We start from the raw sequence: 17,477 nt of genomic DNA, 5'->3' as shown, positions 1-17,477 counted from the left end.
CTCTCTCTCTCAGGGAGATATCTGTACACTGACTGGTGTCTCTCAGTCCCCCCTCTCTCTCTCAGGGATATATCTGCACACGACTGGTGTCTCTCGGTCCTTTCATCTTCACTGATTTTTTTGATCTTTCACAGCTGGTCGTATGTAGCACTGATGTTAAAAAAAAAATGGTAAAAAGGGGAACTGCAGAAATGTGAAATGAGGGAGGTTAGAAAAAGGAGGGAGATTTCAGAACCCGGGTGAGAGGAGTGGGTGTGGGAACGCTACTCAGAGAAACAGGAAGGGCCATTCACTCTATTGGACTAACACACCATGCAGTGAGATCATGTTCCAGCTGTAACTGAAGTCCAGTTTGCACCTTTCCTCGCTGTCTTTATAGCCTTGGTAAATAAAATTTCACCTCTAAATTAGACTGATAAATTGATCACAGGAGCCAGGAGATGGAAAGGCAGCGGGGATTTGGGGGAAGGTGGTGTTGGTTGCAAGGGGAGCAAGAGAGATGGGTGAGAAAGAGAGTGAATGGAAAAGCAGAGAGGATGGGGGAGGGGCGGATGGTTCGAGGGAGGTTTGAGAGGAGTAGAGGGAGTGGTGTGGAGTGAGGGGAGATGGGAAGAAAGTATGGGGCAAGAGGAGGGAAGGGCAGAGCGAAACCGTACATAGCCAGGAGAATGATGAGCTGCAAGATCGGTATGGGATGAGGAAAATGAATGGACTGCAGGCCAATTTGTGAGTAACACAAAGCAGGGTGGGACGGAAGGTGATGAGGATGACACAGAGAGTCTGCAGAGGGATACAGACAGGTTAATAATGTGGGTGAAAGCTCAGCAGATGGGATGTAATGTGGGACAATGTCAGGTTATGCATTTTGGCAAATATTATCTTTAGTTCAGAAAGCAGCAACACAGAAAGATCTGGGTGTCCCCATTCATAAATCACACAAAGCTACTATCCAAATTCAGCAGGCAATGAGAATGTTGGCCTTTATTTCAAAGGGAATGGGCTGTAAAAGTCAGGAGGTTTTGCTAAAACGATACAAGGTGCTGGTCAGAACACAACTAGAATACTGTGAACAGTTTTGAGCCTCTCATTGAAGGAAACATATACTGGCGTTGGAGACAATCCAGGGAATGTCCACTCACTGATCCCAGCTATGGACGGTCTGTCTTATGAGGAAAGGTTGGAATAGATTGGGTCTGTATTCACTGGAGTCCACAAGAATGAGAGGCGACCTTATTATAACATACATGATTCTTAGGGGGCCTTGACAGGTGAGATGTGGAGAGGTTGTTTCCCACATGGGGGAGTCTAGGGCCTGAGGGCATCATTTTAGAGTAAGGAGTCACACATTTAAGACAGAGTGAGGAGGAATTTCTTCTCTCAGAGGGGAGTGAATCTGTCGGACTCTTTACCACAAAGGGCTGTCGAGGCTGGGTCACTAAGTAAATTCAAGGCTGAGATACTTAGATTTTTAGTCAGTAAGGGAATGGAGCGTTCTAGGGAAATGGCAAGAAAGTGGAGTTGAGGTTGATCAGATCAGCCATGATCACATTGAATGGCAGCACAGACACGATGGGCCAAATGGCCTACAACTGCTCCTACACCTTACGGTGTAAAATTCCCGTTTGAAAATGCGGTGCCTGTTTACTCCACATTTAACTCTCAGTTCAGAGCACAAAGCTATGAAAGGGCAGCTGAACTGCACAGACTCTCACAGATGAAAGAATGTAGAGACAACGCCACAACTGATTGACATCCTGAAATATTCGATCCCCATTGAGCTAGCTTTTGGGAAGTTGGACTGTCTTCAACTCTTTCCTCCCAGTCCCATCTGATCTTCTGAGCAAATTTTCAACATGTTGCCCTGAGTTAATGCCGATGAGGCACTGTGCATCTTCACAAGTGAGCCTGGACCGCGGACGCCAACAGCTATTAGACTGGAGGGGAATCACATCTGTATCTAATTCTGCCCTCCCTGAGCAATAATTGGAGCATACTTACATCCTGACTATTCAAGTATGTTGTCTCCATCAGGGCCCCTCAATCCAGGTGGAATTACATCCCCCTGTTCCATCCTCTTCCTGTTTCTCACAATCCCACTTACCCATCCTCCAATCTCTCAGAATCCTACCCACCCGCTCCCCATTTCCCACAGTCCCACCTCTTCACTTTTCTCCAAAAGCCCTCCGTTCCCACCATCCTCCAATTTCCCTCAAACTAACCCTGTCCTGGGCAGCACGGTGTCTCAGTGGTTAGCATTACTGCCTCACAGCACCAGGGACCCGGGTTCAATTCCAGCCTCGGGCGACTGTCTGTGTGGAGTTTGCACATTCTCCCCGTGTCTGTGTGGGTTTTCTCCGAGTGCTCTGGCTTCTTCCCACAGTCCAAAGACATGCAGGTTCGGTGGATTGGCCATGCTAAATTGTCCATAGTGTTCAGGGATGTGCAGGCTAGGTGGTTGGCCATAGGAAATGTGGGGTTACAGGGATAGAGAAGGGTGGAGTGCCTGGGTGGGATGCTCTTCAGAGGATCAGTGTGGACTTGATGGGCTGAATGGCCTGCTTCCACACTGTAGGGATTCTATGATAAATCCTTCAACCCCAACTGACTCACTTCCCTGCTCTCCACCAAACAGATCAACTTGCCTCTCGTCCTCCCTTTATCCTGCCTTCCCTGAGGTATTTAGGCCATAGGCATGATTCCCCTCCATTTGTGCAAACTCCCTGGGCTCCACACAGACCCTCATCCCCACATTCTCATTTTGTTTCCTGGGATCCAAAGCAAGTCTCCAAATTTCCTCGGGTTCCCGACTTTGTCCCATTCCAGGCTCCAAATGGAACTGTGCAGCAGAGAATCTCCTCACAAGTCACCATCTGCCAGAGGATGATCAGGATTCTGATCTGGAGAGACTGGGATCCCATTGGGAAGCCATCAGGAAAGAGATGAGGAAGGGCTGTGTAATATCGGGAAATCAGGACAGGTTCCTGAGGATGTGTCGTTTTAAAAGTTCCACTTTGAATGTCCCAAATCTCTCAGCTTTGATTGGTGGATTGGATGGATTCTGGCAACTTGGTCCCTGAAGAGGTGAGGCCCACCCAAGCCTGCTTCACCATATTCCTCACTGCCTCACCCTCGCACTCGGCTTCCACATCTGGTTCAGAAGAACCTTTCAAAAATACACAGCTCCATCTGCATCCTGCTTCAAGTGGAAATCTGCTTCGGAATACACTCCCTGTACCCTGCCGTTGCACAAGCCAAGACTCATTACATTACCCTCTGTACAACCTCATCCCGACTGCTCCCTCCGTCTTCACTCCCTCCCTCACTCCTCAAACTGTGAGACCCCCCGCCTGACCTTCACTCCCTCCTCAAACTCTGGGATCCCTCGCCTCACTGCTTACACTGGGATCTCTCCTTCTGTAATCTATAGGTTTCTTAAATCTGCGATTGGCTTCCACCTCATTTCTGTTTCTGACAATACTTTGACTTCTCCTGTTGATGCCCTCTCCGGAGGGACAAGCAGCTTTGCTGCCAGTTCTTACCTGCCACCCGTTGAGCCACCAGTCCCTCCAGGTTATAATTTTCTTCCTCAGGCATCCTCGGGATGCCATCGAAGCTGGCAGATTTGACTGGAGCCTGTGGCATGGAGTAAGATGGGGAAGTGGGTCCACTGTAAGGAGTGAATGATGGATCCAGAGACGATGATTTGGTGCTGAGACCTCGGCCATAGCTTGTGACTGTGGTACCATCTGGCTGTGTTAGCTGGGTGAGGTGGCCATAGCTTGGGTAATAGGCACTGCCAGGGTTATAATGCTGCTCCTGAGGGGGGAAGACACTCTGTGGGCCATTTTCCACATGTCTCTGATCTTGCCCTGGTGAGCCCTGATGGATTAGATCAGCCGTGCGTGCCAATGGTTGGGTTGGCGTATGCAGATTAGCAGACACAGTGGTGTTGGAGGATGTCTGGGTGCTGTCCCGATGGTCGGGGGGATGGGGATGTGGAGCGGGCTCATTCTGAAACCTTTGTGCCTGAGACAAGGAAGGGTCGAGGTCCAGCATGAGGATATTGAGGGCCTCAATGGACTGTTCAATCTCCTGCTGAGAGGCCATCCTTGGGAACTCCGGGATGTTATGGCTTTGCAGCGTGGGTTCGGAACTGCTGTGCTGTGGGCTTTGAGTTCTCAAAGTGTCGCTGGGTCCCTCAGGTAGTCCATTGGCCTGTGGGTATGGTGGTGACCACCGGTCCAGCTGCTGCCAGCTGCTCAGGCCTCTTTGCACAGCGTCTCTGCTGCTGGTACTGCGTTTTGGTGTCTGGGGCACTGGGTCATGCCTGGAGTTGTCAGGCATACTGAATGACTGTGAGCGGTACATGGCGTTTGGTGCGGTTGGGTAGGACTGTTGGACAATGGCAGTCTGAGGTTGTTGGACACAGCTCGGCATTGTGTAAGTGACTGGCTGAGGGCTGGAGATGACAGGAACCAAGTGACCCCTCGGGGGTGGGGTTTGGTTGGGCTGTGTGATGCTGATGCTCCTTGGGATGTTCTTGGTGTAACCCGACTCCACCAGCTCTGGCTCACCGTAGCCCCCTCGTTGGAGTTTGTTGGTGTAACCCAATGGTGGCCCGTTGGACACGAGTGCGGTCTGGTCCATGGGAGGACACTCGCGGTAATTTGCCTCCCCCGCGGCTGAAGGGTAGGCACCGTCAAAGGAAGAGAGGGTCCCCACGCTGTCGATACTGTTCAGGTCATGGTTGGGCAAATCATCATCCAGAATGTCCGTTTCCCGCTCAGCACTGGCCAATGGCAGGTCTCCGTTGACGTGAACCTGGGCAGGCACCAGCACATGGTGCGCCGCAGCGGCCCGGGTGTGCATGGGCACCTCACTGTCCAGCCCGAAACCACTCAGCAGGCGAGCAAGTTCTCTCCTCTCTTCTGGCGTGATGCCCTGGGCACTGGCGGCAGGTGGTTCGTCGGTCTTGTCGGTTTTGGTGGAGGCGGTGGAGTTACCTGAATCACTGCTCACCGAGAGGGTGTGCTCAATGTGGTTGGGCACCCCGGGTAAGGGAATACCATTAGCAGTAACTGGATTGGCCGTGCCATCAGTTGAATCCTTCTTCTTTACTTTGGCGTACAAACTCCCGTCCAAAGGGCCCTGGGTGTGCACCACATCTACAACAAAGCACAAGGGAAACCCATCAAACAGTCATCAGATTAACAACCAGATCATCGTTACTTATAGTGCCGTCTGAGTGGTACAGACCAGGCACCAGAAACAAATACGAGGGTAGAAACCCACAGAGACAATGCAGGCTCAATGGTACAACTTTGAGGGGAGTGCAGGAACAGAGGGATCTGGGGATTCACTGATTCTCTGAGGGTGGCTGGGCAATTTAAACAGATGTTAAGAAGGTTAATAGGATTCTTGGGTTTATAAATAGTGGCATAAGAGTATAAAAGCAAGGAAGTGATGCTACGCCCCTACAAATCATTGGTCAAACCACATTTGGCGTATTGTGTTCAGTTCTGGGCACCTTATTTAACATAGATACATAGAAACATAGAAGATAACAGCAGGAGGAAGCCATTTGGCCCTTCAAGCCTGCTCTGCCATTCTTCACGATCATGGCCGATCATCCAACTCAACAGCCTAATCCTGCTTTGTCCCCATAACCTTTGACCCCATTCTCCCCAAGTGCTATATCTAGCCGCCTCTTGAATACATTCAATGTTTTGGCATCAACTACTTCCTGTGGTAACGAATCCCACAGGCTCACCATTCTCTGGGTGAAGAAATGTCTCCTCATCTCCGTCCTAAATGGTCTACCCTGAACCCATAGACTGTGACTCCTGGTCCTGGACACACCCACCATCGGGAACATCTTCCCTGCATCTACCCTGTCCAGTTCTGTTAGAATTTTATAAGTCTCTATGAGATCCCCCCCATTCGTCTGAACTCCAGCGAAAACAATCCCAACCGAGTCAATCTCTCCTCATACGTCAGACCCGCCATCCTCGGATTCAGCCTGGTAAACCTTCGCTGCACTCCCTCGAGAGCAACAGCATCCTTCCTCAGAAAAGGAGACCAAGGAAGGATGTTAAAGCCCTGGAGAGAGTTCAAAGGAGATTTAACAGAATGATACCAGGAATGAGGGATTTTAGATATAAAGAAAGGTTAGAGAGATTGGGTTTATTCTCCTTAGAACAGGGAAGATTAAGAGGTGACTTTATTGAGGTGTTCAAAATTATGAACAGTATTGACAGAGTAAAGAGGATATTGTGTTTCCACTAGTTGGTATGTCAGGAACTAGGGGGTCACAATTTCAACACTATCAGCAAGAGAGCTAGGAGTGAGATGAGGAGAAACTTCTTTACTGAGAGAGTTGTTAGGATTTAGAATGTGCTGCCTGAGAGAGTGGGGGAGGTGGATTCCACAGGAGGTTTCAAAAGGGAGCTGGATATATATTTAAAAGGGATGACGTTAGAGGGCTATGGAGGTAGGACTGGAGAGCTGGGCTAACTGAGTAGCTGTTTCAGGAGTCGGTACAGACACAATGGGTCGAACAGCCTCCTTCTGTACGATATAACTCTATGATTCTATAAGAACACATCTGCTCTTCAAAATAGTGTTCCCCAACCTGGGTCACAACAGTGCCTCTGACAGTACAGCTTTCCCTCAGCCCTGCCCTGGTAAGGAGCAGCCTGGATTACATACTCATATCTCTGGAGTGGACCTTTTGAATGACAGTTTGGGTGGGAGCGAAGAGCTGAGCGATATTTAAATGCAATGGGCCAGAAATTGCTCTAAAGGCAATGGTGTGTGAAATAATGAACAGATCATCCAGAAATAAGAGATAACAAGGTGTAGAGCTGGATGAACACAGCAGACCAAGCAGCATCAGAGGAGCAGGAAGGCTGACGTTTCGGGCCTAGACCTCTCAGATCATCCAGAAACCTCTGTTAAGGAAGAGATCCTTCATGAATTGCAAAATTGTCTCAAGTTTCTGGACGAAGTGTACTGTTCCAATGTTCGCTTTGTGAAAATAAGTGTCTTAAAACAATACCCGACCCTCCTCAACAAAAACAAAAAGTGCTGGAGAAACTCAGCAGGGCCTGGCAGCATCTGTGGAGAGAAAACATAGTTAACATTTCGGATCTAGTCAGACTTCTCTTCAGAACCGAAGAATGAAATGTGAAGTCTAGTTCAGAAGAAGGCTCACTGCACTCGAAACAGTAACTCTCTCTCTCCCTTTTACTCCCCAAACCTACTGCGGTTCTCCAGCACTTTCTGCTTCTGCTTCAGGATTCCACATTTCTTTTTGTTTGATCCGAGCCTGCTTGCTGTATTTCAAAATTAATTGCCTGTAAATTACAACATGGAATTGTCTGTGGTTGATTCAACACTTGAAATAACCTCTTCGCCGAGAGTTAATGATGAGGGTTAATACATTTCTCTACTCCAGAAAGTGAACAATTAACAGTGCAGAATCCAGTTCCTTCAGGTAACAAAATATTTGGTAAGGTTTTAAATGTGTCAAATTTAATTAAATAAGATGCATTTTTCCTTTCTCATTTACTCCAAATAGCCTTTCCCCTCTCTTGATTTCTTCCTTTTCCTGATTTGATTCCAATTCACCCAATCCTTCCTCCCTTTTCCACTTTTAGAATCATAGAATCCCTACAGCATGGAAACAGGCCATTTGGCCCAAACTGTCCCTTCGGAGCATTCCACTAAACCCATCCCCACTGCCCAATCCCCATAACCCTGCATTCCCCATGGCTATCCCACCTAACCTGCACATCCCTGGACACTATGGGCAATTTAGCACGGCCAATCCACCCAAAACTGCACATCTTTGGACTGTGGGAGGAAACCGGAGCACCCGGAGGAAACCCACGCAGACACAGGGAGAACGTACAAACTCCACACAGTCAACCAAGAGTGGAATTGAACCCGGGTCCCTGGTGCTGTGAGGCTGCAGTGCTAATCACTGAGCCACCGTGCTACCCATAACTTACAGTCAGGAGACCACATTCTTCAATATGGTCGCAAATACCCCATTGCCCTTGCTGCATTGTCCCACTGTGTGGGGTTTTTCTTTATCTGTTCATGGGATGCGAGTATCACTGGTTAGGGCAACATTTATTGCCCATCCCAAATTGTCTTGGAGAAGCTGATAATTGGCAAATAATGTTCACGTCACACAAATGCCAGGCTATGACCATCACCAAGAAGAGACAATCTAACCACCGTCCCTTGACATTCAATGGTGTTACCGTCACTGAATCCCCGACTATCAACATCCTGGGGGTTACCATTGACCAGAAACTCAACTAGACTCACCACATAAACACAGTGGCTACAAAAGCAGGTCAGAAGCTGGGAATACTGCAGTAAGTAAGTCACCTCCTGACTCCCCAAAGCCTGTCCACCATCTACAAGGCACAAGTCAGGAGTGTGATGGAATACTCCCCACTTGCCTGGATGGGTACAGCCCCAACAACACTCAAGAAGCTTGTTACGATTTTGGCACATCCACAAACATCCCACTCCCTCCACCACCGAAGCTCAGTAGCAGCAGTATGTACTATCTACAAGATGCACTGCAGAAACTCACCAAAGATCTTCAGACAGTACCTTCCAAACCCATGACCACTTCCATCTAGAAGGACAAGGGCAGCAGATACATGGGACCACCACCCCCTGCAAGTTCCCCTCCAAGTCACTCACCATCCTGACTTGGAAATATATCGCCATTCCTTCACTGTCGCTGGGTCAGAATCCCTGGAATTCCCTCCCTAAGGGACATTGTGGGTCAACCCACAGCACATGGACTGCAGCGGTTCAAGAAGGCAGCTCACCCCCACCTTCTCAAGGGGCAACTAGGGACGAGTAATAAATGCTGGGCCCAGCCAGCAACACCCATGTCCCATGAACAAATATGAAAAATACTTGCAGGTGGACACAAAGAAATTTTGAGCATGGATTTTGAAAGTAAACAGGGTAATTTGACAGCTCTCCCTGGTCAGTGAGGTACATTGCTGGCAATTTGCAGCCAGCAGGATATAAAGGGTTACACACTGCACACAAAACCCACTCTCAGCCTGTCTCCTGGCTAGGAGGAAGAGCACAGCAGGATTCCACGTTGCTCGTGTCTCTCTCCAGCAGCCAGGAATAAACTGCACACGCCCAACTCTCCCACCTCCTGGAAAGCAAGGTGTTGCCGTCGGTCCTGTGTGCCTGATCACCGTTAGCCCCAGCGCATAAACCCAGCCTTCCCCAACACCTCCGAAAAGCGCCGCTCAAATCTCAATTAAAGAAATAGGCAGCTTCAACCCCGCGCTCGCCTGGGACTGATGAACAGCAAAGCTTGCAAAAGCATCTAAAAAGCCTACCTCCTCTGCGTTGTCTGCCACCTCAAAGCAGAAAGATTCCCTCTCCGTGTTAAAGCTGACAGTTCCAGAAAGGGAAACAGAATTCAAAATCCACACCAGAGATAAAGGGAGGGTGGAACTTAGAGGAGAGAGGGAGAGAGACTGCTATTCTTGCAGTCACTGTGCATGAGTGGGAAGTGTTTTGCTGATGACTGTTCTATAAATTCGGCCTCCACCTGGTATACACTCATCAACTCGGAGCTATGTAGTTGCGAGTGACATCAGCTCCTACACAGAATCAGATCCTCAGTCCGGAGAAACACAACATACTCAGGAAAACTCATTCCCTTTCCAACCTCCACAACACAGGCATGGAGAGATCCCAACGATCGGCGGACGTGAATTTTCCAGCTGTCCGTTCCACAGGAAAAGCAACATTGGAGGGTTTTTTTTCTCCCTTCTCTGACTTGAAACTTTTATTTAAGACACTCGTCATGATTCAGAGCTCTGGAATTTTATCGAAGGAAATAGAAGCTGGACAGAGAAAACACAATGTCCCATTCCCAGATATCTGTGTAACGAGACACACTGACAGCACACAGCTCCATGGATGGCTGCATGTTCACCGCAAGTGTCTTATGTTACAGGCACAAGTTCCCAAGAGGGTGACTTGGCATAAAGACGGGAGCCAAAGTGCGATGGGTACATTTACTTCACTATTCATTCATGGTGTAGTTGTTGGAATTTATTACCAAGACAGCAATAAACATCTTGCTGTGGGTTTGGAATCACACGTAGGCCAGACTGGGTAAGAACAGACTGGGTAAGGACAGACTGGCTAACGACAGACTGGGTAAGGACAGACTGGGTAAGGACAGACTGGGTAAGGACAGACTGGCTAACGACAGACTGGGTAAGGACAGACTGGGTAAGGACAGACTGGCTAAGGACAGACTGGGGTAAGGACAGACTGGGGTAAGGACAGACTGGGTAAGAACAGACTGGGTAAGGACAGACTGGGGTAAGAACAGACTGGGGTAAGAACAGACTGGGGTAAGGACAGACTGGGGCAAGGACAGACTGGGGTAAGGACAGACTGGGGCAAGGACAGACTGGGTAAGAACAGACTGGGTAAGGACAGACTGGTTAAGGACAGACTGGGGTAAGAACAGACTGGGTAAGGACAGACTGGGGTAAGGACAGACTGGGGTAAGGACAGACTGGGGTAAGAACAGACTGGGGTAAGGACAGACTCGGTAAGGACAGACTGGGGTAACAACAGACTGGGGTAAGAACACACTGGCTAAGGACAGACTGGGGTAAGAACAGACTGGGGTAAGAACAGACTGGGTAAGGACAGACTGGGGTAAGGACAGACTGGGTAAGGACAGACTGGGGTAAGGACAGACTGGGGTAAGAACAGACTGGGATAAGGACAGACTGGGGTAAGGATAGACTGGTATAAGGACAGACTGGCTAAGGACAGACTGGGGTAAGGACAGACTGGGGCAAGGACAGACTGGGGTAAGGACAGACTGGGTAAGGACAGACTGGGGTAACAACAGACTGGGGTAACAACAGACTGGCTAAGGACAGACTGGGGTAAGAACAGACTGGGGCAAGGGCAGACCGGGGTAAGAACAGACTGGGGTAAGAACAGACTGGGTAAGGACAGACTGGGGTAAGGACAGACTGGGGTAAGGACAGACTGGGGTAAGAACAGACTGGGTAAGGACAGACTGGGGTAAGGACAGATTGGGGTAAGGACAGACTGGGGTAAGAACAGACTGGGGTTATGACAGACTGGGGCAAGGATAGATTGGGTAAGGACAGACTGGGGTAAGGACAGACTGGGGTAAGAACAGACTGGGGTAAGAACAGACTGGGGCAAGGACAGACTGGGGTAAGGATAGATTGGGTAAGGACAGACTGGGGTAAGGACAGACTGGGGTAAGGACAGACTGGGGCAAGGACAGACTGGGGTAAGGATAGATTGGGTAAGGACAGACGGGGGTAAGGACAGACTGGGGTAAGGACAGACTGGGGTAAGGATAGATTGGGTAAGGACAGACGGGGGTAAGGACAGACAGGGGTAAGGACAGACTGGGGTAAGAACAGACTGGGGTAAGGGCAGACTGGGGTAAGGGCAGACTGGGGCAAGGATAGATTGGGTAAGGACAGACGCGGGTAAGGACAGACTGGGGTAAGGATAGACTGGGGTAAGGATAGATTGGGTAAGGACAGACGGGGGTAAGGACAGACTGGGGTAAGGACAGACTGGGGTAAGAACAGACTGGGGTAAGGACAGACTGGGGTAAGGATAGATTGGGTAAGGACAGACGGGGGTAAGGACAGACTGGGGTAAGGACAGACGGGGGTAAGGACAGACTGGAGTAAGGACAGACGGGGGTAAGGACAGACGGGGGTAAGGACAGACTGGGGTAAGGACGGTAGATTTCCTTCCCTAAAAGACACCAGCAAACCACCTCATTGTGAAACATTCCTGTAACAATTCACAGTGGTTTTCTGATTTTTATTGAATTCAAATTTCACCATCTGCCATAGTCAGACTACTACCCGCTCCCCACCCCGCCCCACACACACACACACACACACACTCTCCAAATATTAGCCCAGTGTTTGAGGACTCATTAACACAGTGACAAAAGCACCACACCAAATGGGCATATGACAAATCAGGGTGGAGTGGGAGGAACACAGCAGGCCACGCTGACGTTTCGGGTTAGGAAGAAAGGTCCCGACCCAAAACATTAACTTTCCTGCTCCTCTGATCCTGCCTGGCCTGCTGTGTTCCTCCAGCTCCACACTGTGTTATCTCTGACTCCAGGATGTGCAGTTCTTACTATCTACAAGACAAATCAGGCTGTTTAATCAATCACTTTGTGACATGAATAGGAGAGCTGGAAGGGGTTAGCATTATTGGTTATGTTTGATGTCAGGGGGAGCTTACACAGCGAAGATGAGGGGCATTGAAGTATATCCAGGAGCTGATCCCATTGGATGGGTTAATGGGTTGTGTTCCATAGGCTGGGACTAGTAAGACTGCCCCTGATCCTCCAACACTGAAGGTAGACAGCACATTGTCCAAGCTCTATGCACAGTCGGCCGAGTGCCTTACCCACCATCTGAGCGAGACTGAAACCATAGTTTGTTCTTTAAACTGCACACGCTCCACCATTCGGCCCATCTGGATAGGGGCTGATAGCAGCTGTACAAATACTCGCAGATGATTCCCCAAACGGAGTGTGGGGTTTTAGACACTTCCTTCGGTGGATTTTACATCTCGATGATGAATGAAAACGTTAATGTTGCTCATGCGTTCTTCAGCTTGGCCTGGTGATAAAAGTGAACCTTTCAGTTAGCCATTGAGCTGTTGAGCAGGTCGTGAACAGGTCACAAAGCACCATAATCAATGTGACAGACAGACAGGGTGAGTCAGGAATTCAGACACAAATTCCTGGATACCCACGAAGACTCTTAGAATATAAACCTGCTCAGCTCCTACAACTTGCTGCTACACTGTGAGAGAACCGAAGCTGCTCAAACCAAAGTACAACATATTGATCCTGAAGAGAGTGAGTGAGCAAGAACCGAAGGGTCTAGGCCCGAAACGTCAGCCTCTCTGCTCCTATGATGCTGCTTGGCCTGCTGTGTTCATCCAGCTCTACACCTTGTTATCTTGAACCCTCTGACCATGATGAGTGTGTGATGATACACGGAGTGGTAACAACTCACAGCAAGAAAACTGAGAGCAACCGAGAACAACACACAGCTCCCCAGATGGGTAAACAATCACCAGATATGGACAAGGTGTTAGATCTCCAAAACATTATATTGATATCTGAATTATTCACCTTGTTATCTCTGTTTTCACATGTCTGTACGATCACTGTGTTGCCAACATGTGCCAAACATCTCTTTGGGATTCCTCTTGTATGGAAGAAAAGGGGGATCTTGTGTTTTGTCTCCCCCAGATACACAATACACCTTGGAGGGACATGCTCATGATGCCATCATCGTAGCCAAGCACATGAACAAATTGTAAAAAGCCCACAGTCTCCATCTCCCTGTGTCCTCTTGCAGCATCAATTGCTGAGGGCAGTGCGCTCCAGAACATCCAAAAAGCTTAGCTGGAGCCCAGACACACAGGAGCCTGCCATTTGAGCCTATGCATCGGAGGGTCAGTGTGGGCTTGATGGGCCAAATGGCCTGCTTCCACACCATTGAAATTCCACGATGCTGTGGAGAGATCAGGAGCTGGGAGAAAAGCTTGTCGAATTCTTTAGCACCATGTGACCCAGTTCTTATATTTCTGATCGAGGAGCTGACATTAAGATCACATCCCAATAGTCAGGACCATCAGCAACCATGTCATATTACACCAGATGGCAGCGTTTGTCCTCATCTGCTGCTGGAACCTGACCTCAATGTTCACTTTGAAGGGAGGGCCCTGGGCACAGATACATTCACACTTACTGCTGACTCTCCAATTGGTTTATCCATCCATTTTGGAATTTGTGGGGAGATGATGGCACAGTGGGATTGTTACTGGGCTAATAATCCAGAGACCTAGGCTAAAACTCCAGAGTAACAAAGAATAATCACATCAGACTTGAAACATTAACTCGGTCTCTCCCTCCACAGATGCCATCACACGTGCTGAGTTTCTCCAGCAGTTAAAATTTTTATTTATTGGAAAAAAACCATTTGGTTCACTAATGTCCTTTAGGGAAGGAAAGTGCCATCCTTACCTGGTCTGACCTAAATGTGACTCCAGACCCACAGCAATGTTGTTCCCTCTTATCTGCCCTCTGGGCAATTAGCAATAGGGAAATAAATATTGACCCAGCCAGTGACACCCACATCCCATGGAAAAATAAACAAAGGAAATTAGGGATAATTGCATAATGTAGGGAGGTTATGCTCAATGCATATCAAAGATTAATTAGATTATATTTGGTGAAATGCAGAGACTTACTATTAGGGTCTATCATTTCTAATTATTTTTATGTTTTACATTGCCATCACTTTGACAAAAAAGAAAATTATGTTGACTCTATATAAGCTCTTTAACCTTCTACATGCAGCCCAGTTAAAATTTTCCATCATCCCAACTGGGCTTTATCCCGGTGAATAATCCAGATGTGAAAGGACAAGGGGCAGCAGATACATGGGAGCACCACCCCCTGCAAGTTCCCCTCCAAGCCACTCCCCATCCTGACTTGGAAATATATCGCCGTTCCTTCACTGTCGCTGGGTCAGAATCCTGGAATTCCCTCCCTAAGGGACATTGTGGGTCAACCCACAGCACATGGACTGCAGCGGTTCAAGAAGGCAGCTCACCCCCACCTTCTCAAGGGGCAACTAGGGATGGGCAATAAATGCTGGGCCCAGCCAGCGATGCCCATGTCCCATGAACAAATATGAAAAATACTTGCAGGTGGACACAAAGGAATTTTGAGCATGGATTTTGAAAGTAAACAGGGTAATTTGACAGCTCTCCCTGGTCAGTGAGGTACATTGCTGGCAATTTGCAGCCAGCAGGATATAAAGGGTTACACACTGCACACAAAACCCACTCTCAGCTTCTCAGCCACTCCCAGGGTCAACCCACAGCACATGGGCTGCAGCGGTTCAACATGGCAGCTCACCCCCACCTTCTCAAGGGGCAACTAGGGACGGGCAATAAATGCTGGGCCCAGACAGTGATGCCCACATCTCATGAATGAATTAAAGAAAACGGTGTTTCTTGAGGTGAGTTGAATTAGCCAGTCTTGTGGTTCCTATTCCTCTACCAAGGTTCTCAGGCCAGGGAATGGGCAGTCAATTAGTAGACCCTTAATGCATTAAATCTGCTGACTTTGTCCTTCCTATTGGAAGTGGTCGTGGGTTTGGAAGGTGCTGCCTGAGGGCCTTTGGTGAATTTCTGCAGAGGATCTTGTAGATGGTACACACTGCTGTTACTGAGCGTCGGTAGTGGAGGGAGTGGGATGTTTGTGGATGTGGTGCCAATCAAGCAGCTGCTTTGCCCTGGATGGTGTCAAGCTTTTTGAGTGTTGTTGGGGCTGTACCCATCCAGGCAAGTTGGGAGTATTCCATCACACTCCTGACTTGTGCCTTGTAGATGGTGGACAGGCTTTGGGGGGTCAGGAGGTGAGTTACTTGCTGCAGTATTCCCAGCTTCTGACCTGCTCCTGTAGCCACTGTGTTTATGTGGTGAGTCCAGTTGAGCTTCTGTTCAATGTAACCCCCAGGATGTTGATAGTGGGGGATTCAGTGATGGCAACACCATTGAATGTTGAGGGGCAGTGGTTAGATTGTCTCTTATTGGTGATGGTCATAGCCTGACATTTGTGTGGCACGAATGTCACTTGCCACTTGTCAGCCCAAGCCTGGATATTGTCCAGGTCTTGTTGCATGTGAACATGGTCTGCTTCAGTATCTGAGGAGTCACGAATGGTGCTGAACATTGTGCAATCATTGGCGAACATCCTCACTTCTGACCTTATGATGGTCATTGATGAAGCAGGAGAAGATGGTTGGGCCTAGGACACTACCCTGATGAACTCTTGCAGAAATGACTGACCTCCAACAACCACCAACATCTTCCAATGTGCCAGGTATGACTCTAACCACTGGAGAATTTGCTCCTAGTTCCCATTGATTCCAGTTTTGCTGGGGCTCCTTGATGCCAACTTGATTGAACGCAGCCTTGATATCAAGCTTTGTCACTCTCATCTCACCTCACCTCTGGAATCAGCTCTTTTGTCCATGTTTGAACCAAGGCTGTAATGAGGTCAGGAGCTGAGTGGCCCTGGCAGAACCCAAACTGGGCGTCACTGAGCAGGTTATTTCTGAGCAGGTGCTGTTTGATAGCGCTGTTACTGACACCTTCCATCACTTTACTGATGGTCGAGAGGAGACTGATGGGGCGGTAATTGGCCGGGTTGGATTTGTCCTGCTTTTTATGTACAGGACATACCTGAGCAATTTTCCACATTTGTCGGGTAGATCCCAGTGTTGTAACTGTACTGGAACAGCTTGGCTAGGGGAGCGGCAAGGTCTGGAGCACAAGTGTTCAGTACTATTGCCGGAATGTTGTAAGACACTGGTGGATCGATTCTTGCTAGGCAGGGAATTAAAGGTTATCGAGGGTAGATTAAATGTAGAAATCAAAACACTATGAGTTAGCCACGATCTTACTGAATGGTGGGACAAGCTTGAGGGCTGAATGCTCAATTTGCAACTCTATATTGTGTGTTCATTTCTCTTTCTATCTGCTCCTGAACCCTGGCTAGTGATCCCTGAGTTGGACAGAATGGGGAAATCAGCCAGACTTCCTGCTCCTGATGCCTGTCCAGTGATCCCTGAGTTAGAAAGGGGTGATACTAATCAGACGGATTTATTCAAAACAATAAAAGGGCTGAAATTAAAATTCTGCAGCTACTGTAAATCTGAAATAAAATGAGGATTGCCAGATCTCACTAGGAGGGTAATGAGCCTGTGTGCGGGGTGGTGGAGACAGGATTCATGGCTCTGGCCAATAACCCCCAGAGAGGAATGAACAGTAAAGATGTTTGTCCTTTTCCTGTTGTTGACTAGTCTCCTGGTGGCCATTCTGTGTCTGTCCTGATGACGATTCCACTCTTCACGTACAGCCTTCCTAATACTGCTCTTTCAATTCTCCAGCATCCCGACCATTCTTTCCCCCACCCGCGCCCCTCTCCCCCACCAGGACATCCTCAGCACTGTGTCATTGTCCACATGTAATCTCCAGTATCTGTGCTGCCTTCCCCCCTCCAACACACTGGCAGACCCTGGGCACTGGCCCACTCTGGAAAAAGTGACCGGACAGATGGGCGCTGAGATGAAAAGTAATCACTGGAATAAAAATATATCGCCCATTTTAACCTGGAGCAGGATTATGTGTCACTGTGCTTCAGGATAGGGGCATGAACAGAACCCTGCAGCTTTTAAAAATGCAATGCATCTAGACAGAGGGGCATTAACAGGGCTCTGTTTACACAGCGGGGTATTAGCGGGGCTCTGTTTTACATAGGGGGCATTAACAGGGCTCTGTTTTACAGA

At 48.7% G+C, this 17,477-nt stretch overlaps 1 protein-coding gene across 1 annotated transcript in view; it reads right to left on the bottom strand.

Annotated features, from left to right (window-relative positions):
- The window catches only part of LOC109937127 (tensin-1-like), a 112,114-nt gene that overhangs the window by 64,223 nt on the left and 30,414 nt on the right, over positions 1 to 17,477 (bottom strand). The window contains exon 8 of the mRNA XM_048599287.1: positions 3,540 to 5,165. Within this exon, the coding sequence (XP_048455244.1) occupies positions 3,540 to 5,165 (1,626 nt within the window). The remainder of the gene's footprint in view (positions 1 to 3,539; positions 5,166 to 17,477) is intronic.

Source organism: Rhincodon typus, chromosome 7 (genome assembly GCF_021869965.1).
Source record: "Rhincodon typus isolate 14 chromosome 7, sRhiTyp1.1, whole genome shotgun sequence".
Lineage (NCBI taxonomy): Eukaryota > Metazoa > Chordata > Chondrichthyes > Orectolobiformes > Rhincodontidae > Rhincodon > Rhincodon typus.
The sequence above is the reverse complement of the archived record's forward strand: the minus strand, read 5'-3'. Positions and strand labels throughout refer to the sequence as shown.